Source organism: Mesoplodon mirus, assembly GCF_964341445.2.
Source record: "Mesoplodon mirus genome assembly, chromosome: 8".
NCBI classification, from domain to species: Eukaryota; Metazoa; Chordata; class Mammalia; order Artiodactyla; family Ziphiidae; genus Mesoplodon; species Mesoplodon mirus.
Window position 1 is genome coordinate 111,937,378 of NC_138984.1, and position 26,370 is coordinate 111,963,747.

At 43.5% G+C, this 26,370-nt stretch overlaps 1 protein-coding gene across 2 annotated transcripts in view; it reads right to left on the reverse strand.

Moving 5' to 3' along the window:
• Positions 1-21,837, reverse strand: part of PLEKHB2 (pleckstrin homology domain containing B2) — a 43,287-nt gene extending 21,450 nt beyond the window's left edge. For both annotated transcript variants that reach the window (XM_082629894.1, XM_082629893.1), the window contains exons 1-4: positions 21,704-21,837; positions 8,307-8,351; positions 4,555-4,707; positions 3,205-3,307 (exon numbers count right to left, since the gene is read on the reverse strand). In XM_082629894.1, coding sequence (XP_082486020.1) covers positions 3,205-3,307; positions 4,555-4,707; positions 8,307-8,343 — 293 coding nt within the window. In that variant the 5' untranslated portion in view covers positions 8,344-8,351; positions 21,704-21,837. The remainder of the gene's footprint in view (positions 1-3,204; positions 3,308-4,554; positions 4,708-8,306; positions 8,352-21,703) is intronic.
• Positions 21,838-26,370: the final 4,533 nt, after the last annotated feature.

Sequence of the window (26,370 nt, forward strand, 5' to 3'; positions counted from 1 at the left end):
GTTCTACACTCTTCTAAGCATAATTCCTTTGAATGTCTTATGCCGGGGCTCGCTTATCCTGCTCTGCCTTCCAGTGCTCTGAAATGACAAGCCCTGGGGGAACCTTCCAGTCTCTGCTAAGGTCCCAAGGATATCATAGTCTCAAGAGTTTTTCCTTAGCTTTTTCAAGAAGTATCAGCACCTCTACAGGCTGCAGGGTACTACCAAAACTTTTAACGATTTAATTAGCTCTTCTTGTTACCGCTTCTGGGAGTTGGGGTAGGGTTAAAAACTGTGATACATCTCAACAGAACCTTCTGTTTCTTTTTCTGACTGTTGCTCTTTGTATTCTGTGCTTGCAGTTAAACGTCTTTATTTGGCTGTCGCTTCTGAATGTCTTCCCCTTCATTTCACTAGGTAGTTGAGGAAGGTGACACAGATTCATTTCCCCTTTTTTCTCAGAAGTCTCTGTAATGGGTTGCATTGTATCTCCTGCAGAAAGATAAGCTTAAGTCCTAATCCCCAGTACAGGTGAATTATTTAGAAATAGGGTCTTTGCAGATGGAGTCAAATTAAGATGAGGTCATACTGAATGAAGGTGTCCTTATAAGAAGAGGAAATTTGGACACAGACACAGGGAGAATACCATGTTATAACAGAGGCAGAGACTGGAGTGGTGCAGCTGCAAGCCAAAGAACATCCAGGATAACCGGCCACAACCAAAACTAGGAGGAGGCCAGGAAGGATTCTATCCAGAGTCTTAGAGGGAGCATGGCTCTGCTGACACAGTGATGTCAGACTTCTAGCTTCTGGAACTGTGAGAGAATAAACCTGTTGTTTTAAGGCACCTAGCTTGTGACACTGTGTTACAGCAGCCCCAGGAAACAAACGGCCTCCTCTTCTTTACTTTTTTACCTTTCTGTGTCATTTTATTTCAAGTGTGTTTCCTGTTAACAGAATAAATAGCTGGACTTTGTATTTTCTGCCCAATCTCAGAGCTTATCCTTTTTAAGGAGAATTTAACCAACTCACATTTATTGAAGTCACAGATATCATTGGTCTAATTACTGCTACTTCATCTCCTGTCATGCTTTATTAAGTTTACCTGCTGGGGTTTTTTTATTCTTCTAGTATTATCCTCCATTGCTCTCTCCCTAATTGTACCCTTAAAATGAGACACATAAATAAACCTCTATTTTCCCATACAGGTCAAGAAAAAGTCAGCCTTCCATGCCAAACAAGGCAAGTCCTTCAGTGTACTTTTACCCCTCCTCCCTCCTCTATGACAAAAAAGCCTCCCATGTTTTGTTAAAATATTCTAAAATGTTAGTTCTAGATATTTTTTCCACTAGTACTTAAAGGAACCGTCCATACATGTGACATCTCAGCAAACAGTAGAACAGAGCAGTTAAGAACAAAGGGCTATGAAGACAAAGGTTCAAATCCTGAGCCTAGTCTACGAGCTCTAAAACCTTGGGAAGTATGGTAGGCAGAATGATGCCTCCTCTCTACAAAGAGATCCATATCCTAATCCCCAGAACCTCTGAAAATGTTACCTCACCAGGCAAATGGACTCTGCAGCTATACTTAAGGTTAAGGACCTTGAAATGGGGAAGATTATATTGGATTATCAAGGCTGGCTCGATAAATCCTTAAAAGCATATAACCTTCTTAAATCCTTAAAAGCATATTCTTAAATCCTTAAATCCTTAAAAGCATAACCTTCCCCAGCTACAGAGAATCAGACAGATTCTCTTAAATCCTTAAAAGCATATAACCTTCCCCAGCTACAGAGAATCAGACAGATGACAGCAGGAGAAAGGCTCAGCCCAGAAGCCAAGGAATGCAGGAGGACTCTTGAAGCTAGAAAAGGCAAGGAAACAGACTCCCCCCTAGAGCCTCCAGAAGGGATCATGGCCCTGCCAACACTCTGAAACCTAGTGTAGAACTCTGACCTCCAGAAATGGAATCAGAAATGTGTACTGCTCGAAGCCACTAAGCTTGTGGTAATTTATTACAAGAGCATTAAAAACTGATACAGAAAGTTACTTAACCTCACTATGCCTCAATTTCTTACAACGGAACAGTATCCACTTTATAAGATATGGTGAGGTTAAACAACATACATAAAGCAGTTAGCATGGTGCCCAGTGCAAAGTAAGTGCTCAAATTATTAAAGAGTAAAGATAGAGATCCAGTTTATAAAAAAGTAGCAAACTGGCTTGACCTGTGTTCATTTCTCCATTAGTCTTTAGGAAAAGTACATCTTTTCCAGAAAGTGCCATTTAAGATTCACTAATATAAATGAGAAGAATGTAAAAAAGAAACTACATCTAGGATTTAAAATCAACCCTAGAGATCAGCATGGAATCCATGCCTATACTGAGGATGAACACATACGTGAAATGCAGGGGCAGGCACTCTGACAAACTGGTCAGCTGGATTTTATAAAACTGTCACATATATATGAATATTTTAATATACAGGAATATTATAATAATCTCTGGTAGTGAATTCTCACAATGTCCAGAGTTAACCTTTGTTAGTGGTACAGTGTGGACAGGAAAAAAAAAACAACAGTGTTTTCAAGATTCTGATCCTACATCAATGCTAACGTTAACAGACTGAGAATTAATAAAGTTGGGTTTTCCTTCTCTGTGGTTCCATACCTCTTCTTCAGGAATGGCAGATGGAAATAAGAACCACCCAAAGAAGAAAAGGCTATATAATACAGACGTCAGTGCTTTTTAAAAAGACATTTACATAGAAAGAACAAGATTTAAGGGGAGTTCCCTGGCAGTCCAGTGGTTAGGACTCCACGCTCTCACTGCTGAGGGCCCAGGTTCAATCCCTGGTCGGGGAACTAATACCCCACAAGCCATATGGCACGGCCAAAAAAAAGAAAATGTAAGAACCCACTTAACTATGCCCATCGCCCAATGGGCGTCTAGTAATGACAAAAGAGAGTGCCAAGTGACTGTATCTAATCGTTTCTGCCGTACTCACTACAATGGGACCCCGCATGGGCAGCTCTGCAGAGGCAGAAACTAGGATCAGGGTTATCAGACATGGACGGAGACTCTTAACATCTCTTTCACACGACCTCTGAGTCACTTATTCTGCTGCCTACAGGAACGCGCCACTCCCATGCTTCTCCCTTCCTCATAACTGGAGATTAAAAACAGAAAACGCTTTTAAAATGAAACACACTGGAATAAAACTTACAAACAATCATCTGTGCTTTCTGCACAGAGACTGATGGTTTTCCCATCTCGGCAAACAACCTGCAGCAGACAGTCTTTTGGCTTCCCGTCTGGAGGCTGGATATCTATGAAAAATATATAGAATACAGGAGTATTTATACAGCTTTTTTTTTTTAAGGATTTCTTAACAGCTCAGATAAGCAAAGGACCAGAACTTCGGAACGTGAAAATTATAAAACATCTTTGGTCTGCTGTACAGAACCAAACACACGAATCATTACTCCATTCTAATTAAACTTCCTGCGGGAGAAACACGTAAGCCTCTTCTAGAGCGCAATCCACATGTGGTGATATACAAAATAGCCCAGACATGAGAAGAATAAGCACAACGAAAAGTGTTGCAAAGCATCAGTGAACAGAATACTTACGGCTTTTATTCACAAAGCATCAAACTAGACCGCTGCTTTAAAAGTGAACATCAGTTGTTTAAAGTATCTCTGTGTACCAAGAAGTAAGACCTATGATATCTGAGCCTGGTTTAAGTAAGGATTTCAATAGCTAGTCCATAGAGACTTGTGTTTCAAGAACTTAAAGGGGCAGGATATTATAACACCAATGGTTACTATTAGCTGCCTCTTTATCCAAATAGCAACAGAGCTAATAAAACAAACAGGGACGTCTACATAGGCCATTAATTAGAAACAGGAAAGTCTATGCTGAGTAAGACAAAAAAACTATTCCTTCAGTAGTTGTGATAATTATATTGAAAGACATCATGGATTTTAAGAAACTGACTAGAGTTGTTATCAATAAGCCCGTTTCTGAGTCACAAAATCTATACTGCCTGGGGTAGCTCCATCCTTCTTGGGGTTCCCAGCACTCTGGTTCCTTCGTCTTCCACCACCTTCTCCATGAGAGAACGGAAATGTGGACTGATGGGTCTAATTCAGAGGAGAAAATTAATCTGCCGACCCACATGGGTCATAATCCAAGTGTCTGGTTTCGTCTGGTTACCTCTTCCCAGATGAAACCCTTCTTTGGTCTGTAAGTGAAAGCAGAACGGGTAAGGAAGAAGAATCAACTCCCATCAAGAAAGCAGGAGGGGGCTTCCCTGGTGGCGCAGTGGTTGGGAGTCCGCCTGCCGATGCGGGGGACACGGGTTCGTGCCCCGGTCCGGGAAGATCCCACATGCCGCGGAGTGGCTGGGCCCGTGAGCCGTGGCCGCTGATCCTGCGCGTCCGGAGCCTGTGCTCCGCAACGGGAGAGGCCACAACAGTGAGAGGCCCACATACCGCAAAAAAAAAAAAAAAAAAAAAAAAAAAAGAAAGCAGGAGGGCAGGCGACAGAAGCTGGACAAGACAGACCCACGTACCCCGACATTCATGTCCCGTGCGGATGTTGATGCAGTCCACGGGCATGTGGACCTTATCCTCCACACTCTGCCGAGTCTGGTCATCATAGTAGATCAGGTGACCATCTGACCACAGGTCAAACCAATTCTTCTTCCAGCGCTTCAGAATAGTACCTGAAAAAAAGTGGGAAATGTTGCCTCTGAGTGGAAAAGCAAGGACTTTGTCCTCTAATTCGCCGGTAACAGAAACAAAAGAAACTTTCCTCTGGTCCCAGAAGTATACCTGCATACAATTGCCCAGAGCAGCCCATCAAAATGGAAGTGAGGGCTTCCCTGGTGGCACAGTGGTTGAGAGTCCGCCTGCCGATGCAGGGGACACACGGGTTCGTGCCCCGGTCCGGGAAGATCCCACATGCCGCAGAGCGGCTGGGCCCGTGAGCCATGGCTGCTGAGCCTGCGCGTCCGGAGCCTGTGCTCCGCAACGGGAGAGGCCACGGCGGTGGGAGGCCCGCGTACCGAAAAAAAAAAAAAAAAAAAAAAAAAGGAAGTGAAAGCAGACCCGAACTGCATGAACTGTACCATGCTGTACCAGGGCTGCATGCAGCATGCTCTAAGATGAGAACTTCGATCTTACTGAGAACGCTGCCAACTTCAAAGTCTCAAAATATTAAAAAAAAAAAAAAGTTCAATAAAACTTTGATTTTGAGCTAATGAAACATATCTAACATTTAACTCTCCATGTGGTATATCTAAACCTTCCCAGTTGTATCTAACTGCTACATTGATGGGAAAATGCTGAACTGTAAAGTCTCTACATGCAATAACAGTAATACCTTCCTCTTCTGGAAAAACTTCTCTTTTTCTTGAAGGGCCTTCACATAGACTCTTCTCTAACGCCCACCTTCCCTTACAGCCCACAGTGTGAGGAGTCTCCCTGCCTAAGGCTATGCAGAGGCAGGCTCCGACACTGGATACATCCACACCCAGACACTGACCCAGGCCCAGGGCCTGACTCCTACCCAGCACGCATCCATCCTACTACTTCACACGTCTCTATCAGTTTGAGAGAATTCATCCTTTCATTTGTAATCTTGGACTAGGCATTTAACTTTATAAAACTCTCATTTCCTTGTCAGCCAAAAGGGGAAACTAAAAGTTATCCCTGCACCCTTCTCACATCCATACGCTACCGGCTGCATCTTTTGTTCCTATAGATCCCACCCTGTTCATGGCCAATGTGCACAAATTCCATTGCATGTGCCTCTCCTTATGCAGCCACGTCTGCTACAGGTATCAACCAAATATGCATCCCAGCAGCCTTCCGAATTTCTTTTACCACTATCAAACACCCACCTTGCTGAGAGGCAACCACAGCATTTGCCCAAACTGATAAATAAGTGACACCCAGCATCCATTTAACTGGCAGTGCCTGAGCTGTGCAGAAACTACCAAAGAGAGCCACCCAAACACAGACAGGTGTAATCACGGGGTTGGGGAGTTCTACCCAAGTATCGCACCTCCCATCAAAGCCCTGACTGCAGAACCCTAAATTAAGCTGTCCTCCAGAGTCCAGATACTGAGTCCTAAGAGTCTGCCAATGGCAAGAAAAGGAATCCTGAAGACAGTGGTGCATATATGTAACTACGTGTGTATCTCTGCTGCTCTGCAACTCAGTGAATATAGTACAACTCACCTCATTTTAGTTTATTATGAATGATACTTCTGCTTTAGCAAAGACAGAAAATCAACCCACACATCAGGAGATGGGGAAATGGAATAAGTCTTCTGAATACACACTTTTGAGATAACCATAACTAAGACAGTGGAAAAGTCTGTACAACTTATTTACAGAACTCCTATTTTGTGTACATCATCATGCTAAGCGCTGATGAGAAGCACAAAATTGCCAAAAGGGTCACTGTTCACTTACGTTGACAGAGCATTTACACTGAGTTATGACGGAGAAGGGAAACTTGCCCTCAAAGACTGCAGGAAGGGAAGGCACATCCTCCAGGTCTGAGCAAGGCTCTCCATGTCCCCTGACCATTTTAGGATCACGCAAGATCCTAAAAACCCAAGACAAGGAAACTTACACAAACATTGGGGCTAGATTCCAATATGTCACAACTTTTTTTTTTTTTTTAAGCCAACAATACAATAGCTGCATCTATTCTTAGACTACAGAACTGTCATAGACCTTGAAAGGACACCTGTTCAGCTCCAGGTCTGAGAATGTAAAACTAGTAACAGGACAGACAGGCTGAAAGCTTGTCTCCTGGTAGAAAGGGTGTTGATGTTGAAACGAGACAGTCCTGAGTCTGAATGTAGGTTTGCCACCATAGTTAACATTTGGACCAGTTACCTAGTATCAGTGACTCTATTTCTTCAGCTGGAAGCTGGGGTAATGCCACCTACCTCACAGAGCTGTTGTGATAATTATATTGATATAAAAGTCTGTACAATGGGAATACAAACAAGCTTCATAAATAGTTTTTATAAACCATCTAAGGTATGCAAGTCCATTCTTCATTGCTAGGCTCAATTTTAGCTAAGTATTGAAAATATTCCTTAAATACAAATTCATATCTGAACAATACAGTATATATCACCACTCAAGCTTTGCTGGAGTCATAAACAATATACTAGTCACTTTTCCCTTAATGCTGCTCTTTCTAGAAAGACAGCAGAATAATCTGCTTACTCTTTCTGCAATAAACAGAGCTTCTTCTTCCTGCTTTAAAACATACTATGGGGCCTCCCTGGTGGCGCAGTGGTTGAGAGTCCGCCTGCCGATGCAGGGGATACGGGTTCGTGCCCCGGTCTGGGAGGATCCCATATGCCGCGGAGCGGCTGGGCCCGTGAGCTATGGCCGCTGAGCCTGCGCATCCGGAGCCTGCGCATCCGGAGCCTGTGCTCCGCAACGGGAGAGGCCACAACAGTGAGAGGCCCGCGTACGGGGGGAAAAAAAAAAAAAAAAAAAAAAAAAAAAAAAACATACTATGAATCCTACTTCAGGTGGCAGCCTCAGAGATAAGCAGAGTTAAGTATATGCAGGCCCATAGAGATGAGTCTAAGATAATGAACTTAATCCCATAAAAAAAGAACCGAGTCCCTTCTCCAGAGTCTTTCTGGAGACACAAAAGGTTTGGTTTTAGATAAACTTGTTCCCTCGGGTCAAATCTTAATCTATAATTAAAGACTCTAGTATTTCAGAATCTGGTCACTGTTCAATCACCAGATGAGACAGGTGTTTCCCACAAAGCGAGCAGCATCTCCATGCTAATATATTAGCTCAGCTCCATGGTAATATATCAGCTCAGCTTGGGTAGACCCAAGAACCTCAGGTCAGCTGTTAATAATACAGCATGCTAGGGACTTCCCTGGCCATCCAGTGGTCAAGATTCTGTGCTTCCATTGCCGGGGGCACAGGTTCCATCCCTGGTCGGGGAATTAACTTTGTCGCACGGCGTAGCCAAAAAAATAAAAAATAAAATAATAATAAGAAGAAGAATATAGCACGCTAGTGAGAAAAGAGAAACCAGCAGGGACTACTACTGTGTCCTGGCTCCTGTCAAGGCAGCACCCAAGAAGCTCCACGTGTGCAGAAAAACGCTTCATAGAGCTCTAACAATCTGCAAGAGGAAACCCAGGGCAACGACATTCGTAAGACTCTGTTCTTTGTTTGCAGACACTGGCAGTGTCAGCCGCAGAAATCAAGATGTGCCCTAAGGCAACACTGAACCCAGCCCAAGGGGCTCATGTCCTGTGCTTACTCTGTCGCAGCAACCATCCGCTCTTCACAAACGCCATCGTCTCACCTGTAGAAGAAGAAACAGGCAGGTTCAAAATTATACCCAGGAAAGAGAACGACCCGTATGAGCTGTTTTTACTCACAACAGTTCTGACACCAAAGGTGTGGGGTGTTTCCATACCAACAACCAATTTCCCAGTTCTCAGGACACCAACGGGACGTCTAATGATTCAATGAGAGTCCGACACTAGCTACCTGGACTTAGCATCAGACCTCACAGCTTAAGGGCTCAGTTCCACAAGACTGCTCCCACTTTAGACACAAGTCCTGGCCCACCCATATTTCTGATCTATAAATTGGGGGTGCCCACAACCCCCTCCTGAGATTCGATAATTTGCTAGGATGGCTCGCAGAACTCAGGAAGGCACTTGACTTACTATTACCTATTCATTATAAAAGGATACAACTCAGGAACAGCAAGATGGAAGACATGCAGAGGACAAGGATTGGGGGAAGAGTGCAGAGCTTCCACGCCTCTCCAGGCACCATTCTCCCAGCATCTCCATGTGATCACTGGAACCCTGTCACTTAGGGGTTTTTAAGGAGGTTCCATTAGGTAGCCATGATTGATCACATCATTGGACACTGGTCCTTAAGCTCCATCTCCAGCCTCTCTGCCATCTCTGGAGGTCCAGGGATGGGGCTGAAAGTTCTTTTTATTTTTTATTTATAAATTTATTTATTTTATTTTTGGCTGCGTTGGGTCTTTGTTGCTGCACGCAGGCTTTCTCTAGTTGTGGCGAGCGGGGACTACTCTTCACTGCAGTGCACAGGCTTCTCACTGCGGTGGCTTCTCTTGTTGTGGAGCATGGGCTCTAGGCGTGCGGGCTTCAGTAGTTGTGGCTTATGACCTCTAGAGCGCAGGCTTAGTACTTGTGGCACACAGGCTTAGTTGCTCCATGGCATGTGGGATCTTCCCGGACCAGGGCTCGAACCCATGTCCCCTGCATTGGCAGGCGGATTCTTAACCACTGCACCACCAGGGAAGCCCCTGGGGCTGAAAGTTCTAACCTGCTCATCACAAGCTTGGTCCTTCTGGCAACCAGCCCTACCCTGAAGTTATCTAGGGGCCCATCATTTCATTAGCATAAACTTAGATATGGTTGAAAGGGGTTTATTATGAATAAAAAGACAACAAAAAGACACCCCTCGTACCTCTATCTCTCAGGAAATTCCAAGAGCTTTAGAAGTTCATATGTTTCTTGTTATATCACAAAATCACAGCCCTTTGGTCTAACTCTCTACCCTTAGCCCTTTCAGTGTCAGCTGAGGAAAGGACCAAAGCCATTTTACCTCACTGGCCACCTGGAATTTACCCAGTACCTCCTTAATACGGCCAATACAACCCCCCACGCGAACCCTAGGCTTTAGCCTCAGCACCCCGTCCACCTTACTAAGTCTAACTCCACTTACATCTAACAGACATAAAGCAGCCCTAGAACACAAAGATTCAGCTGTCAAGGACTTGTGGCTTCTCCTAACGTGCCTGGTATCATGAGGCTCTGGGGCCCAGCGGCCTGAGCCTTACCCCTGCTGTGCCCTAACAGCTGTACACAGCCCAGTAAGGCGCACACTGCTGTCAGCAGGTGGAGTGGCCAGGTCAGAGCAGAACGCCAGAAGTCATGAAAAAAAAGGTGGATAAATTTAACTCCATAAAAATAAAAATCTGAGTGGCAAAAAATGAAGTCAAAAAGACCAATAAAAGATTAAGAATCTAAAATATGTTTTACAACCATATATACGGCAGCAATGAGTTAATTTCCTTCACATACAAAGCTCACTTATAACAGAAACAGCAATCATTTGGCAGTTCACAGGAAAAGAAACATGAACGGGCAAAAAACTCATAAGCTACTCCAGTTCTCTCTCAATTCAACTAACAAAATTCAAATCACAAGTTAACAATATTATCTATCAATCAGAGGGCCACAAATGAAAAAAACTGTGATACCCAGAAAGGAGAAAACATAATGGCAGGAATGAAAACTGTTGTAACCTTTTGGGAGGGAAATTTGACAATATCCATCCAAATTTTAAATATTCATATACTTTGACCTAGCTTTCTCACCATTACTAGAAGTATGCCTCATTGATACACATACACAGGTTCACCAACACGTGTATCACACTAGCCCCAACCAAAGGGCTCCACGAAAGAGGACTGCTTAATGAGCACCTCCACCCATGGCATGCTATGCAGATGTGAAAGCGAATGAAATAGAACAGTATGTGCTGGTGAGCCCACGTGGCTGATACCCACACAACTGTTTTCTGGAAGGAATCATAAAAACTGTTAACAATGTACACCTCTGAGGAGAGGAATGAGGCAGTGCTGCATATGTGTCAGAACAGAGGGTGACTCTTCAGGCCTATTACACCTTTCTGTACTAGTTAAGTTTTTAAAAACAACTTGCGGGGCTTCCCTGGTGGCGCAGTGCTTAACAATCTGCCTGCCAATGCAGGGGACACGGGTTTCAGCCCTGGTCCAGGAAGATCCCACATGCTGCGGAGCAACTCAGCCCGTGCGCCACAACTACTGAGCCTGCGCTCTAGAGCCCACGAGCCACAACTACTGAGCCCACGTGCTACAACAACTACTGAAGCCCGTGCGCCACAACAACTACTGAAGCCCACGCGCCTAGAGCCCGTGCTCCACAACAAGAGAAGCCACTGCAATGAGAAGCCCGTGCACCACAACGAAGAGTAGCCCCTGCTCGCCACAACTAGAGAAAAGCCCGCACGCAGCAATGAGGACCCAACGCAGCCAAAAATAAAATAAATTAAATAAATAATTTTTTTTAAAAAACAATTTGCAAGTATTGTATCATTTTATTTTTGAAATCAACAGATATTATTTGGAGGCTGAGATTTTGGGCCACATTTGTTTTCTACTTTAGCAGGTATTCTCTTTAAGGCACAAAGGTTTGGAAGGTTAGCAGAATGGAGCACAAGCCCAAGTGGGCACCTCAAAAGAACAAATGAGTTCTCCCTCATTTAACTTTCCCCATGTCTAAGAATGGCTCGAGTCTCACAAATCATCCTATATTCCAGCATCTCCAAAATCCTGTAATCTGAAGGGTCTTAGTCTCCCTGCAGTTTCCGCGAATTCACGCTGCCTGTCCTCACCAAGAAAGGAAAGACGCTTTTCATTTTTCCCTCCCACATTTAGGTACTCAAACGTACAGTCCCAGATGAACTAGATGCACAGTCAGTCTCTTCTCTTTCTCTCAGTGCATGTTCGCGCTGCTCACTGCTGCTGCGAGACACCTGCTGACAGTCAAGGGAGGGGCCTGAGGGCAGCTGACTGTTGCGATGGCAGAGCTAACTGCTGAGTCACTGACTCACCCAACCAGGGATCTCCCGCTAATGCAAGGCTTTCCATTATGCAAAACGATGGGTTTCTTCATTATTTAAACTGAGCTGAACTAGTTTCCTGCAACTTGCAGCCTAAAACATCCTAAAACAATCATTTACTTCCAAAAGGATTTCAGGCAGAGAAATAATACCAACACATTTTCATTCAACAACTATTCTTTGAACATCTAATGTGTGCCCAGCCTTGCAGTGACCAAGCTAAAATCCCTGCTTTCATGTTAGCTTACGTTCTAAGGGAAGAAACAGGTTAAACTTGTAAGCTAAAAAGATAGGGGATGGAGCGTTATGGATAGCATCACATCTCTGCAGTGATACTATTACCCCAGAACACAAAACTGGAAGGGTATAGAACACGTATTCAACTCATGCCAAATCCTGGATATTTATACTAAAACTTCCTACGATCATAACATAAACTCATTTATTTTCCTTTGGAAAAGAGCTGGGAATAGATCACAAATTACTTGTAGGTATTGGGAGCTACCTAGATACAACATAAATAGAAAACCTGACTGAAATGTTGTCATACAACTTTGCTGGTACCTTCTGAGTTGGTGGTTATGGAACCAAGTGAACAGTGCAAAAACGTGATGCAACAGGAAGGAGTCTCCTGAACTTCTGTGGTAAATTTTTAAAAATCTCTCACGATTCTTGATATTAATTTGGCTGTTATTTGCTGACAATCATAATAGTCAAAATGTCAGCTCAGCCTAACAATGATATTAAGAACAGCTTCATTTATTCACAGGTCTTCAAGAATCCGAGTCCAACAACTTTAGGTGGCTGTAAGATTAAGACCACCACCAGTAGCATCCAGGAAAATAAAGAGTTAAAAACAGAGTTCCTTAAGGACCTAGAGCTTTCCAGTTATCTACTAATTGTATGGGTCAGCATCTGAGTTGCCAGATATTGTGCCTATGTTTTCTTTGGCATTTCCTTGGGGTGAGGCTGGGTTTCTTTTACCTTTCAGGTAGATGTGGCTCAAGGGATGTCAACAAGAGAAAACTGGGGCCTTCCTGGTGGCGCAGTGGTTAAGAATCCACCTGCCAGTGCAGGGGACACGGGTTCGAGCCCTGGTGTGGGAAAATCCCACATGACGCGGAGCAGCTAAGCCCGTGCGCCACAACTACTGAGCCTACGCTCCAGAGCCCGGGAGCCACAACTACTGAAGCCTGTGTGCCTAGAGCCCGTGCTCCACAGTGGGAGGAGCCACCACAATGAGAGGCCCACGCACCACAATGAAGAGTAGCCCCCACTCACTGCAACTAGAGAAAGCCTGCACACAGCAACAAAGACCCAACACAGCCAAAAATAAATAAATTAAATAAATAAATTTACTAAGAAAGGAGAAAACTGAAAAGCCAACTTGGAAATCAATTTCAGGCCACTGGAGTCAAGAATTTAAAATGGAAAAAAAACCTTCTCCATCGAGAGGACAACATTATAAACGTATCTTTGGCGTGCCTAGTTCAAAACTATTAAAGAAAGAGAAAATTAGATTACAAGGTAGAAAGAAACTGAAACTGAAATTAGCAACAGAAACTCACGACTTTTTATAAAAGGGTAGTTGTTCTGCGGACTCGAGTAGCTTCTTATCTGGTATCAGCCTGTCTACCATTAGTCATTATGTGGAACAATCTCACATGCCGAGATCTTTATCTCTAATACTGGTCTCCTCTAAAAGGAGCCAGTACTCCTTGAAAACGAGCTGGTTACAATTCAGGGACAGGACACCTCAAGATGTGCCTAAGTTGTCTTACTGTCAAAAAACAAAGATGCTTTCAGGAAAAAAAAAGGTCAACCAGCTGAAGAAACGGCATCTAATGGCCAAATTGTGACAACATGGGTGCCAATGTGAAAATAATAATTATGGTTCATTAGAACCAACTGAGGCTAAAAGGCATCCTAAGTATAAAAGGATTAAAACCACATACATCACTATAGAATGTGTTAGAGAAACACACCTTCCATTGTGACTTCAATTTCACAACTGGGGTGGAGGAGGTGCGGGGGGGGGGGTTAAAAAAAAGGTTAAACACTTTGATTTGTGTAATTCCTACCTCTCACTAAATAATTCAAACAGTTATTGAATTAACAAGTAAGAGATGTTTGTTGTTTACTGTCTAAGATGTTAGGATTTCTTCTTTAAGACAAAAAGTCTAGATTTCTGAGTTAAGGACTCAAGTGTACTGCTACATAGGCAGCAGAGAAGACCATAGGAACAGGTTTCAAACCATCCTAAAACTTACACTGCTGGGGAGAAATGACTCCTGGAAAAGAACCCTGGATTCACACCCTCAGCAATGGGCTAAGTTTGGTTACTTGCACTTTCTGGGAAAGCACTTACAAGCCAATCTCCAGAAGTCAGAAGAAGCCAAGAGGATATTAAAGGAGCTTCCTGGACGTCCCTGGTGGCACAGTGGTTAAGAATCCGCCTGCCAGTGCAGGGGCCACAGGTTCCATCCCTGGTCTGGGAAGATCCCACATGCCGTGGAGCAACTAAGCCCCGTGCGCCACAACTACTGAGCCTGTGCTCTAGAGCCCAAGAGCCACAACTACTGAGCCTGCGTGCCACAACTACAGAAGCCCGCGCACCTAGAGCCCGTGCTCCACAACAAGAGAAGCCACCGCCATGAGAAGCCCGTGCACCGCAACGAAGAGTAACCCCCGCTCGCCGTAACTAGAGAAAGCCCACACGCAGCAACAAAAACCCAACCCAGCCCAAAATAAAATAAATAAATAAACTTATTTTTAAAAATAAAAATAAAATAAAGGAGCTTCCTAAAGCACCTGTGGTGTCTTCACTCGGATCAGGCAACATTATCAGCCAACAGTCATCTTCTTGGGGGACTGAGGCTGGACATTTTACCATCTAGCAGAGACCGCAAGATGGGCAGTCCTCTGAGGACAGGAAAGTAAGTTCTTTATCTCCATTAAAGAGGTATGTGCCCTTTGTGTCTACCAGCCTCTGCTGTCAGGTACCATGTTGGTACCCCATCACCACTGGAGCATACGCCTCATCAGCAGGAGTGCCCTCGCCTCTGGCTGCCAGCCCATAAGCCAGATGTAACACAATACAGACCCCACACTGGGCCGTGTAAATAAGAGACACCAAGGGTAACAAGTACGTAAATAAGCAGCTGCCTCACCTGCTCCTAAATGACCCACCTTACCTACGCTGGACCACAGCTAAGTCCTTCTATCTAGAGTCTGTCCCCTGCCAAGCTCCTCCAATGTATCCTGAACCCTGACCACAAAGCAGAGGAGGAGAGAACATTGCCTATCACTCAGCCTACTTGCCCTCAGCCTTCTAGAGCATTCACATGCCACTGCCTAAAACAGGTACCCTACTCATTAGCCTAGACCTGGTCCTGAATCCTGCTAGCCTGCCCTGCCTTGAGGTTACCTAGGACCAGTGCTCTGAGGGGAAAAAGAAAAAAAGGCAGACTTTAAAAATCCATCTTCCCATTTTTCCCTCTACGGTATATAGAAATATTACATATTTCTGGAAAATACATATTTCTTGATACTAAACACTACAAATCACATGACAGTTATTTTCAAAGACAGAAGACACAACAGTGACATTAAAATGAGAATCCAGGGACTTCCCTGGTGGTCCAGTGGTTAAGAATCGCCTTCCAATGCAGGAGACACGGGTTCAATCCCTGGACGGGGAACTAAGACCCCACATGTTGCAGGGCAACTAAGCCCGCGTGCCACAACTACTGAGCACACGGGCCACAACTAGACAGAAGCCTGAACCACGCAACGAGGAGCCCGTGTGCCTCAGCAGAGGATCCCACATGCTGCAACCAAGACCCGACACAGTCAAAAACAGAAATCAATAAATATTTAAAAAATTAAAAAATGAGAATCCAAGACAAAAGATCTATGAATAACATAAAGATCACCCATGCTGGTGACTGCTTTGCCATTTCCAACATTAATGACAGATTAAACACCTAACTCTGCTCTCTCCTGAAACGCAACTAAAATGACAGTTAAGGGGAAAACAAGGCATAAATCCACAAACATAAAGAGAATCCAAGCAGAGACAAAAACAGATTAGATGCTAAAAACGCTGAGAAAGTTTTAAAGGCAAATGAACAAGTAGTAACTAATATAAAATTCAGCTTTCTCTGCTTTTCATGTGCTAATAAGAAGCCACAACACAGCAAGCCAACTCTAGCCACAGAACACTGTAAAGATTCAGAAACTGGAAGTATGAGATAATGCTGAAGGTGGGGAAGAATATCAGAATTTACTGAAAGTCTTTAAGAAGAGTTAGTAGGCCCTCTACTCATCCAGGCAACTACCCTACCCAATCCTGAGGATCTCCTTTCTGCAAAAGCTGAAACACAGAGGCTCTAGTCTTGGGGACACCAGGGGTAGCTCAGAGTGTTAGAGAGATGCCAAACTTAGAGGAGTAACAGAGTAAGTGAATGTCTTTAAACTCCCTGTCCTCTTCCTTTACTTAACTCCCAGACTCTCTAGCTCTGGACGAAGGGCACAGCCAAAGGTTCATTGATACTGACATTTTTTTTTCTATAAAAAAGCTGGTCTCCAGCTTCCCTGGTAGCGCAGTGGTTAGGCATCTGCCTGCCAACGGAGGGGACACGGGTTCGAGCCCTGGTCCAGGAAGATCCCACAAGCCACAGAGCAACTAAGCCCGTGTGCCACGACTCTGAGCTAGCGCTCTGGGGCCCGTGAGTCACAAATACCGAGACCACGCGCCACAACTAATGAAGCCTGTGCTCCGCAACAAGAGAAGCCACCGCAATGAGAAGCCTGCACACCGCAACGAAGAGTAGCCCCTGCTCACCGCAACTAGAGAAAGCCCACGCTCAGCAAGACCCAATGCAGCTGAAAATAAATAAATAAAATAAATAAATTTATTTTTAAAAAGATATTTTTAAAAAAAGCTGGTCTCTGCCTAAAACCCTACAGGGATTCTCATCAAGTGGTAAACTTTAAACAAACACACGAACTTTCAATCAGTTTTTTTAATATCTTAAATAGAAACAGATAGCATGTATGTTCAGACATCTGAGGAAGCTTAAAGAGACTGAAAAAAATAAAATTAAAAAAACTCAAAAACCTCACAGGAATCAGAGACAACTTCAGGGAGCAAAGGAAACGTTTTTTAAAAATTACTATTATCAGAAAGATGATACACAATATTTTAACCAAAAAACCCCCCAAAATGTTCTAAAATAGGAACATTCAGAGCTCTCAGTTAAATGTGATTAACCAAAATTTAAAATAGAAGAACTGAAAAGATCATGATGGAGGAAATCTCTCTGAAAGGAAAAAAAAAAAGAAAAAAAAGGCCGAGAGATGAAAAAAATCACAGGATAAGCCTGGGATATAAAACATCCTGCTTACAGGAGAGTTTCACAAATAAACCAGCAAAAGAAGTATAAAAAAAATACTATACAAACATTTTCCAGAACAGGACAATACATTTCTAGACACAAAAACTTCAATGAGTGTCCAGCAAGATGAATTTTAAAAGATCCTCGGTAAGGTTTGTAACTGAAATTTCAGAACTCTACGGACAAAGAATAGAACCTAAAAATTTCCCAGAGCAAAAAAGAGGTCACATAAAGGATAAACAAAGCATTAGGGCATCTTCATCAGCAATGCTGGAAGCTGGAAGGCAATGGATCAATATCTTCAAAATGCTGAGAGAAAATTATTTTCAAGCCAGAATTCCATACCCAGTCAAATGATCAATCAAGTAGATAAAATAAAGACATTTACACACATGCTGAAAGACTTAAGATTTACCTTCCATGTACCCTACCCTGTTTCCAGAGCCTAGCGAAGAATGTATTCCACCAAAATGTGAGCATAAACCAAGAGGAACTAGGGGATGCTGGTGAAGGAAAGTCCCAGGGAGACAGCTGTGCCACAGGCCTAGAAAAGAAACCAGTCCAGACTGGAGGACAGTGTTGGGGGGGGGGAGGGGAAGGAGACAGAGACCGACATCTAAGAGAGTCTGGTGGACTCAAGAAGAGTATTTACAGGAGGCAAAAGTCTTCTATGGCAAGAAGTCAAAGATTACATCTAAATCAACAGCAATGTTACCGTGTCCCGAATATAAACGTAAAAAAGGCAGCTAAGAAAAGGTGAAAACGTTCGTCTCTAGTTAATGGAAAGGGAGTGAGTTTTTTTTGACTCTGAGGTTTAAAGTGTTATTTGGCTTTTCAACCTATGTATGTGTATTATTTTGATAAATGTGAACATGTACGCAATAATTTGAATTATCCTCAAACATACCAAAAAAAAAAAAAAAACCCTAGATGAACACCATTTACTTGAACCTCCCTTCTAACAGTTCTTTAAAATGGGGGGAGAAACTTAGTATATTCTTAGCAATCAAAAATCATAAAGTATGATTTTGATAATATGCTTTGAAAAATTCATAGAGCCTAATGTTTCATAATACAGGCTTTGAAGTCAAAAGAACTGCATTTATATCCTGGCTCAATCACATATAAATTACCTTGGGCAAGTTATCTAACTTTTCCAAGCCTTAGTTTCTTCATCTATACAATGAGAATACTAACATCTACTTGATAGGATGTTTGGAAAATTGGGTGAAATAACTTGTGTGTGCATAGTGCCTGTTAGTTACTAAAACTAACAAGTGGTAGCTGCTCCCACACCAATTATTACTACTATTTTTGCTATTATTTCCTCACTATCCACCTGACTAAAATTTGCCTAAAACATTTTAGAAGACAGAAGCACATCAGGCTGCTTCTCAAATGGCTTAGAAGACTTAGTAAGATGCACCTGACAGTCAAAATTTGAACACATACCTCGAAGGAAAAAAAAAAAAAAATCAAACCAAAAACCTTCCCAGAATACATAACTAAATTAGTCTCTGAAGGAACGGGAGTAGCTTTTTGACGTACCTTGTTGAATTCCACTCTCCATAACTTATTTCAATCTTTCACTATTATTTATACCCTGGAGCAGGATCCAATGCATAAAACTAAAACTCATTAAAGTCTGATCTGCTGCTGGTCTCTAGAGGATGCCAGCAAACTAGTTGCAAAATAGCCACATTACTCACATGCCAAGAAAACCTACAGAAAGTTTTAAAAATACAAACCATATTCAACAATTCAAGTTTTTGAGGTTTGTTTGTTTGTTTGGCCACGCCTCGAGGCTTGTGGAATCTTAGTTCCTCAACCAGGGATTGAACCTGGGCTCCGAGCAGTGAGAGCGCCGATTCCTAATCACTGGACCACCTGGGAATTCCCCAATTCAAGTTATGTTAAATATGACCTCAAATCACTTTAAAAATCACTGAATCCAAAAGGGACCAACTTAAGAGGTAGAAAGAATATTGCCTTTGGAATCTGACAGTTCTGAACTGAAAACCCACTTTGCCTGGCTCCTCTAGTTAGCACTCTATCTTCCCAAGGAATAATATGACTACCTCAAGAGTGATGTCTGGGGACCTCCCTGGCGGTCCAGTGGTTAGGACTCCGTGCTCTCACTGCCAAGAGCCCAGGTTTGATCTCTGGTCGGGGAACTAAGATCCCACAAGCTGCGAAGCGTGGCCAAAAAAAAAAAAGAGTGGTATCTGTTCTTTCTGTACCACTGACCTACACATTTCACAAATTCAGTCCCTGAGATTATCAGGAAATTTACTTTCAGAATGTGTTAACTAGAAGAACTAGTATTTTATCTGTGAAAGTTGTTTCCTTATCAAAGAGAGGAAAACTCTGTTCTTCAAGGACTCCAAAACGACACAGGGGACAAGAAGGACTGGGTGATCCATCCCAGTCAGTTCATATGTGGTGTTGGCCATTCAGGTAGCAATCAGTTCTTAATTACAAGCCCAATATAAGCACTCATCAAAGGACAGACAGACTAACACAAAGAGGCAAGAAAGTTCAACTCTGGCCTCATGATCAAATTCAGAAGCAAATATACAACAAATAAAACATGACTGGTTCCACTAGCCCACTCTTTGTTAACATTTTTAATAGTTTATTTTACTCAGCAGTTTTTGGCAGTTACTGACACTAATAAAGTAATTCTTTAATTTCTTTAGACATCCAGTAAAAAAGAAAAAAGACAGAGGAAAGGAGAAAGAACCCAAATATTAATGTAGGATGGCAAGCTGGGAAGTATAGCAAGTCTTCTAGAGGGAGTCAAGAAAAACCTCTCTACTCAGTGCCCTGTGGTGACCTAAATGGGAAGGAAATCCAAAAAAGAGGGGATATATGTATGCGTATAGCTGATTCACTTTGCTGTACAGCAGAAACACAACATTGTAAAACAACTATACTCCAATAAAAATTAATTAAAAAGAAAAGAAAAGAAAAGAAAAACCTCTATCTTCCCCCAAGGAGTAATATGACTACCTCAAGAGTGGTATCCGTTCTTTCTATACCACTGACCTATACATTTCACAAATTCAGTCCCTGAGATTATCAGGAAATTCACCTACAGAACGTGCTAACACCATTAAAAATATGCTAGTAAAGAACCACTGTCTGGTTCTGAGTTCTTCTCTGCAGCCTCCTTCAGGAAGCATTTACTGACCACCTACACTGTGCGAGACACTCTTATCTGCCAGGAGAATCCTGCAACATATGTTTGATTCCTGCCCTCAGAGATGGGAGGAGTTAAGGAATCACTACCCCACTGAGTAAACACCAAGCACAAGGGAAGCCCAGACAAGCACCTGCCCAGCTCTCTTCCCAATACCCACCTCCCATCAATAACCATCAGCCCAGCCCAGGGGCCACTCCTGAGCACAAAAGAACCAGTCGCAGAAGCACATGCACACATACACAGATATTTTGGTCATTCATCTGTCAGACAAACATTAAGGATCGTAAATAAACAGATAGTTAACAGTCCCAGCTTGGGCCCTAATTCCCCTCGTGACTTTCACACAAGTCACTTCCTGCATTGGCACTGGTTTCCTCAAACACCACCAAGACAGAGGAACTTCCCTCGCTTTTAGACTAAGCGCCGCTCCCTCTGGCAGAGGCTCCACCGCGTCCTAGTCAGAGGAGGTATTAAAACAACGAAAGCTTCTCAGGAGTCAACAGCGTTTGGAATTAACCACGTTCCCCTAGATCTTCGACACTGTGATCGTCCCACCTCATTCCTTCCCCCCGCTCACGCTGAAAACCCGGAACTTTACTATTCGGTCATTTATGCCGACTTTTCTGTGTAAATTACTCTATTTTTGAGTTAAAAACAAACAAAAAACACTACTCTGACGCGAAATGAAAACCCCTGACCTCTGGGGTTCCCGATGTAGTTCGGTGAGAGAATCAAACGTGGAAAAAGACATATAATACAACCCCAAGCACTTAAAGCCAACGACACTGCAAAACCAAGAGTAGGTGAAACGAGCGGAGGCGGGCCCCACCCGAGAGCGCAAAGCTTCAATGCCATTCCGGACTCCTTAAGGAGGCTGCGACCTCCGGGCGGCAGGAAAACCAAAAAGAGCCCCAATCCCCTCGACCAGACGGGCTGCAGGGGCGGAGACCTGCGCCCCGCGGGCAGAAAGGCGGGGTGCCGGCGCGGGAAGGCGGGGGGCAGCAGGAGCGCTCTGGCGGGGCGGGCGGCTCCAGGGGAGACTCTAGACTGACCGGGGGAGGGGGGAGGGGAGGGGAGGGGAGGGGGAGAGCCGGGAGGAGGGGGGGTCTGCTCCGGAGGGGCAGCGAGCGGGCGGCTCTAGGGGAGGCTCCGGAGGGATCCGGGGAAGGGAGGCGAGGGGGAAGGGGAGTGGGGAGGAGAGGAAGGAAGAGGAGAGGAGAGGGGAAGGACTCGGGTGGGGCTGGGGGGCGCTGACGGGAGTCTCCTGGAGAGGCTCCGGGGGGACCGACGCCCGGGGTGGGGAGCGGAGGGCGCGGGCCTGGGGTCTCCCTGGAAGGGAGTGGGGTGGGTGAGCCCGGCCCGAGGGGGTCTGGGTCGGCGGGACCGGACGGGAACACTCACCTGCAAAGCCTCCGGCCACAGCCGCGTACCGAAGCAGGGCGGGAGCGCAAGGACACTGCCGGGCTCCTCGGCTCCGACTGCCTCACGCCAGCGTCCTGGCCGCCGTCCGACGGCACGTCTCCCCGGCGCGCATGCGCACGGCACGCACTGCAGGCCGGGAGGTTCGGTGGGGCCCGGGCAATCCTGGCTCATACGCGGGGTGCGCAGGCTTTAAGTTTCACCTGAAGAGGAACTGTAGGCCCCCTGATTTTGCTTTTAAGTACCACACTCCAGTGAAAGGAGCCGGGCAGGGCACTTTAGAGAAACGACTGACTCTAGAACTGCTTCGGGGAAAGTACAGCTGATTGGAGCATCGGGTAGCGCCAGAAGTACGGAATGCTCAAAAATAACGCGTGTGGGCCTGTCGAGGGACATAGGAGTCAACCTGAAACGGCTTCCAGTGCCCAAACCTGGCACAGTTATAACTTAGAATATAAAATAAGTGTATTAGAGTCTATTCTGCTGTAAATAAATAATTAAATACATTACTGGGGAGAGGAGCTAACTCTTCCTTATAGAATTCTAATTAATCATGCTCCATACAGAGGGTGTATTAATCTCCACCCACGCACCCCTGAGCGTGGGCTGTGCATGGTCACTTCCTCCCAGAGTGCAATGTTGGAAAGGGGAAAAATAACTTCTACGGAGGAGAAACCTGACAAACACTACTCAACCACGTGATCAAGATTAACATCAACAGCAATGTCTTGTTGATAGTATTTACCCTTGATACGACGTAATAACAAGGTCACTTTTCCTGCAGTCTTACTCCCCCAAACAAGCATAGCCCCAGTCTTAACTATGAGAAAAACAGCAGACAAATCCCAATTGAGGGATAGTCCACAAAATACCTCACCAGGGACTTCCCTGGTGGTCCAGTGGCTATGACTCCATGCTCCCAATGTAGGGGGCCCGGGTTTGATCCCTGGTCAGGGAACTAGATCCCACATGCTACAAATAAAAGATCCCGCGAGCCGCAGCTAAGGCCCAGCGCAGCCAAATAAATAAGTGAATAAATATTTTTTTAAAACCTCACCAGTATTCCTCAAAACTATGAAGAGCATGAAAAACAAAGAAAGACTGAGAAGCTCACATGCAGTGTAGTGTCCTGGATGGGATCCTGTAACAGGAAAAAAAAATGTTAGTGAAAAAATTTGTAAATTCCAAATAAATTCTTGATTTTAGTTAATTGTAATTATTAGCTATTTTTAGTTTTGACAAGTGTACCATGGTTATGTAAGATGTTAACTTCAGGGGAAACTGAGTGAAGGGTATAGCCCCTCAGTATCGTCGGGGGATACTGACTTGTCTCTGTAGAGCTACAAGTCTAACTCTAACTACCTTCAGTGTTATGTACCTATCTTTCAGGGCTTGGATTTGGAGTGTCCAAAAATACACTAACATGTCGTCTTTGAGTGATGGGATTGTGCATGACTTATTTCTTCTTCCTACTTTTCTGTACTTTCCAAATTTTCTTTAATGCATCACTCAAACAACTTAAAAATCACTTTAACAACGACAAGAAAAAGTAGTACTTGAATCCAGTTTGGTGAAGGTAGATGTTCTGGGGACTGGAGCAGGTGCACCCACTAGTAAGTTTTCTGGTTAATAAAATTGGCTTTCTGTCCAAGCCTGCTGACAAGAAAATTACAGTAGGGAGAAGGCTAACATTGGGTAAGCCACACATCTCCCAGTACTAAATATGTGGCCAATACTGAAAGGTGTGCTTCAGGGAACCACACTGGGTCTCTGCTTCCATTAGCTGCTTGACTCCTTGGCTCCATAGAACGTGTGGTCCTCAACCCAGGCAAACCAAATTATGACCTGATTAGCCCCACTTCCCAATTACTAGTACTCTTTCTTTATTGCAAAAAAGAAAGTGATAAGTTCTTGTGGTTAAAAAAGAAAAGCTAAATAGGACATGAAGTAAAACATCATCCCCCTGACAATCCCACATAATCTGGAATGAGAATCTTCCAAGTAACAGGAGGTAATAGACATTCTTTTATTTCCAGCTTCCTTTACCTTTTCTAAATGAATCACAGCTGCTCATGTTCTCTTTGTTGGATTACTTTTTATTTTCCTGCAGCACCTATCTATCTATCTCTCTATCTATCTATAGCAGAGGTGCCACTTAGGGTAGAGCAGTTGGACTTCACCAGCCCCACAATTTTCATCAGTACCCCAAATCCATCCCAACAGACATACAATTCTAGTGAGAACAGAGCGTGGGTTGAGCCAAAGCAAAGTCCAGCTCAGGAATAGGAAGCTCTTCCACCGAGCTTGATACACCTTTGCTCCTCCTATGAGGAAATGCTGGAACTGCCTCTATCGGGTAGGAAACAATGAGTTTTGTGCACTTATATTTGACTTTATTTTGCCCTTGACATCTGCTGTGAAGCCTTGGCTTTCTTCGGTTGAGTCCATTTCTTTTGAAGAGAGCAGTTGGGTTTTTGCTCACTATAAGCATGAAACACCCAATGCACACAAGAATGAGGAAGAGAGATGGGGTGTAGCTGTGGCACAGGCAGCCTTACAGTTACTGTTCTTGTTTACAGACCCATTTCTCACCACCTTTCCCCTCTGCCCCCATCACACTTGCTCTAGGTTGCAGGTTTTTCTGCCTATTTGGACCATCCACTTGAAAGTGAGTCCTTTCCCTCCCCCACCCAACCAGGGCCTCTCCTACTGCTTCAGTTTTCTGTGCTGCCTATTATTTTTTAAACATTTATCATCTATTTCATAAAAGTCTAAGGAGAAAATAGAAGTGTAAAAGTCTATTCTTGATCTTCTGTCTTGAATCAAAAGCCTCCAACCCCAATTGCTTTCTCTCATGCTCAATTGTCTCAAAATGTTTGGTTAACTGACAGTGCCCTTAACTTGTTTTCCAGGACTTTTACAAACATGTTTTCTTTTACCTTAATAGGGCTTTGGAAGGGAAGAGACATAGATCTCTGTGTTCAACCCAATGTGCAGAACCAAAACAGAGTTTTGTGCTCTCAAAAACTTTGCCTCCAGCTAGATGGTCAGCAGAAAACAGTGCTATTTTCCAATTAAACCCTCAGTTTATATATAGTTGACAAGAAGAACACTAAGACTCCAATATAAAAACAGGCAAAGGGACTTCCCTGGTGGTCCAGTGGCTAAGACTCCATGCTCCCAATGCAGGGGGCCTGGGTTTTATATCTGGTCAGGGAACTCCATCCCACATTCCACAATTAAAAATCCCACATGCAGCACCAAAATCCCATGTGCTGCAACTAAGGCCCGACACAGCCAAATAAATATTTTTTTAAAAAGGCAAAGGAAATATGAATATATAATTCACAAATGAAAAAATGCAACAAATATTTTTAAATGAATCTTGCCTGCAATCTAGCAAATCAAATTAAAACAAATGAAATATAGATTTTCAGTGATTAAATTTTAAAAGATTTTAAAAAAATTTAATCAGCTATACATGTACATATATCCCCATATCTCCTCCCTCTTGAGCCTCCCTCCCACCCTCCCTATCCCACCCCTCTAGGTGGTCACAAAGCACCGAGCTGATTTCCCTGTGCTATGCAGCAGCTTCCCACCAGCTATCTAAAAGATAGTGGGAAATTTTAAAAGATTTTTAGTGAAATACTCAATGCAAGGATTTGATGAGACGGTCACTGTGATACACTTGCTTGTGCAATTGTAAATTAGTACAATCCTGGAATAAAATTTGATAATATCAAGAGGTTTAAAATACTTCATACTTGGGAATTCCCTGGTGGTCCAGTGGTTAGGACTCTGCGCTTTCACTGCTGAGGGCCTGGGTTCAAGCCCTGGTCAGGGAATTAAGATCCCTTCAAGCCACGTGGCGCCACCAAAAAAACCCACAAAACTTCATACTCTTTAAACCAGTAATGCTTTGAGGCAACTATCCCATAATAAACAGAAACTCCAGCCAAAAATTGTTTACAAGGATGTACATCAGGTATGTAAGAAATGGAAATTAAAACAATCCTGAACACACTACTATATATAAAATAGATAAGCAACAAGGATTTACTGTTTAACACAGGAAATAATATTCAGTATCTTGTAATAACTTATAATGGAAAATAAACTGAAAATATATATATATATAACTGAATCACTTTGCTGTATACCTGAAACACAATATTGTAAACCAAATACTTCAACTAAAAAAAAAAAAAAATCCTGAGATACAATTTCATACCTACCTGTTTGGCAAAAATCTAAAACTTCATGGTAAATGTGACAAATATGTGAAGGTACCAGAGTTCGTATCTTAGTGGGGATAGTGTAGCTTGTTACAAACACTTTAAACAACAATTCAGCACGACCTAGTAAGTTTTAAGGTGCAGGTACCCTATGACCAAACAATTCTGCTTCTAGGCAAGTGCCTTAGCATAGTATTTTCAAACTGTTTGACTCTCACCTACAATAATAAATTTACTTCATAACTCAGTACATAACATATGAGTAAAAATATTATATAAAAAGAACTTTTTACCAAACAATACTTACCCTTGCTCTGTGCCACATACTCTACATTCTTATTTTCCAGTCTAATCCATGTTTTAAAACGCAGACAAGGAATCACTAGATTGATTTCATGACCTGAGCCTGGA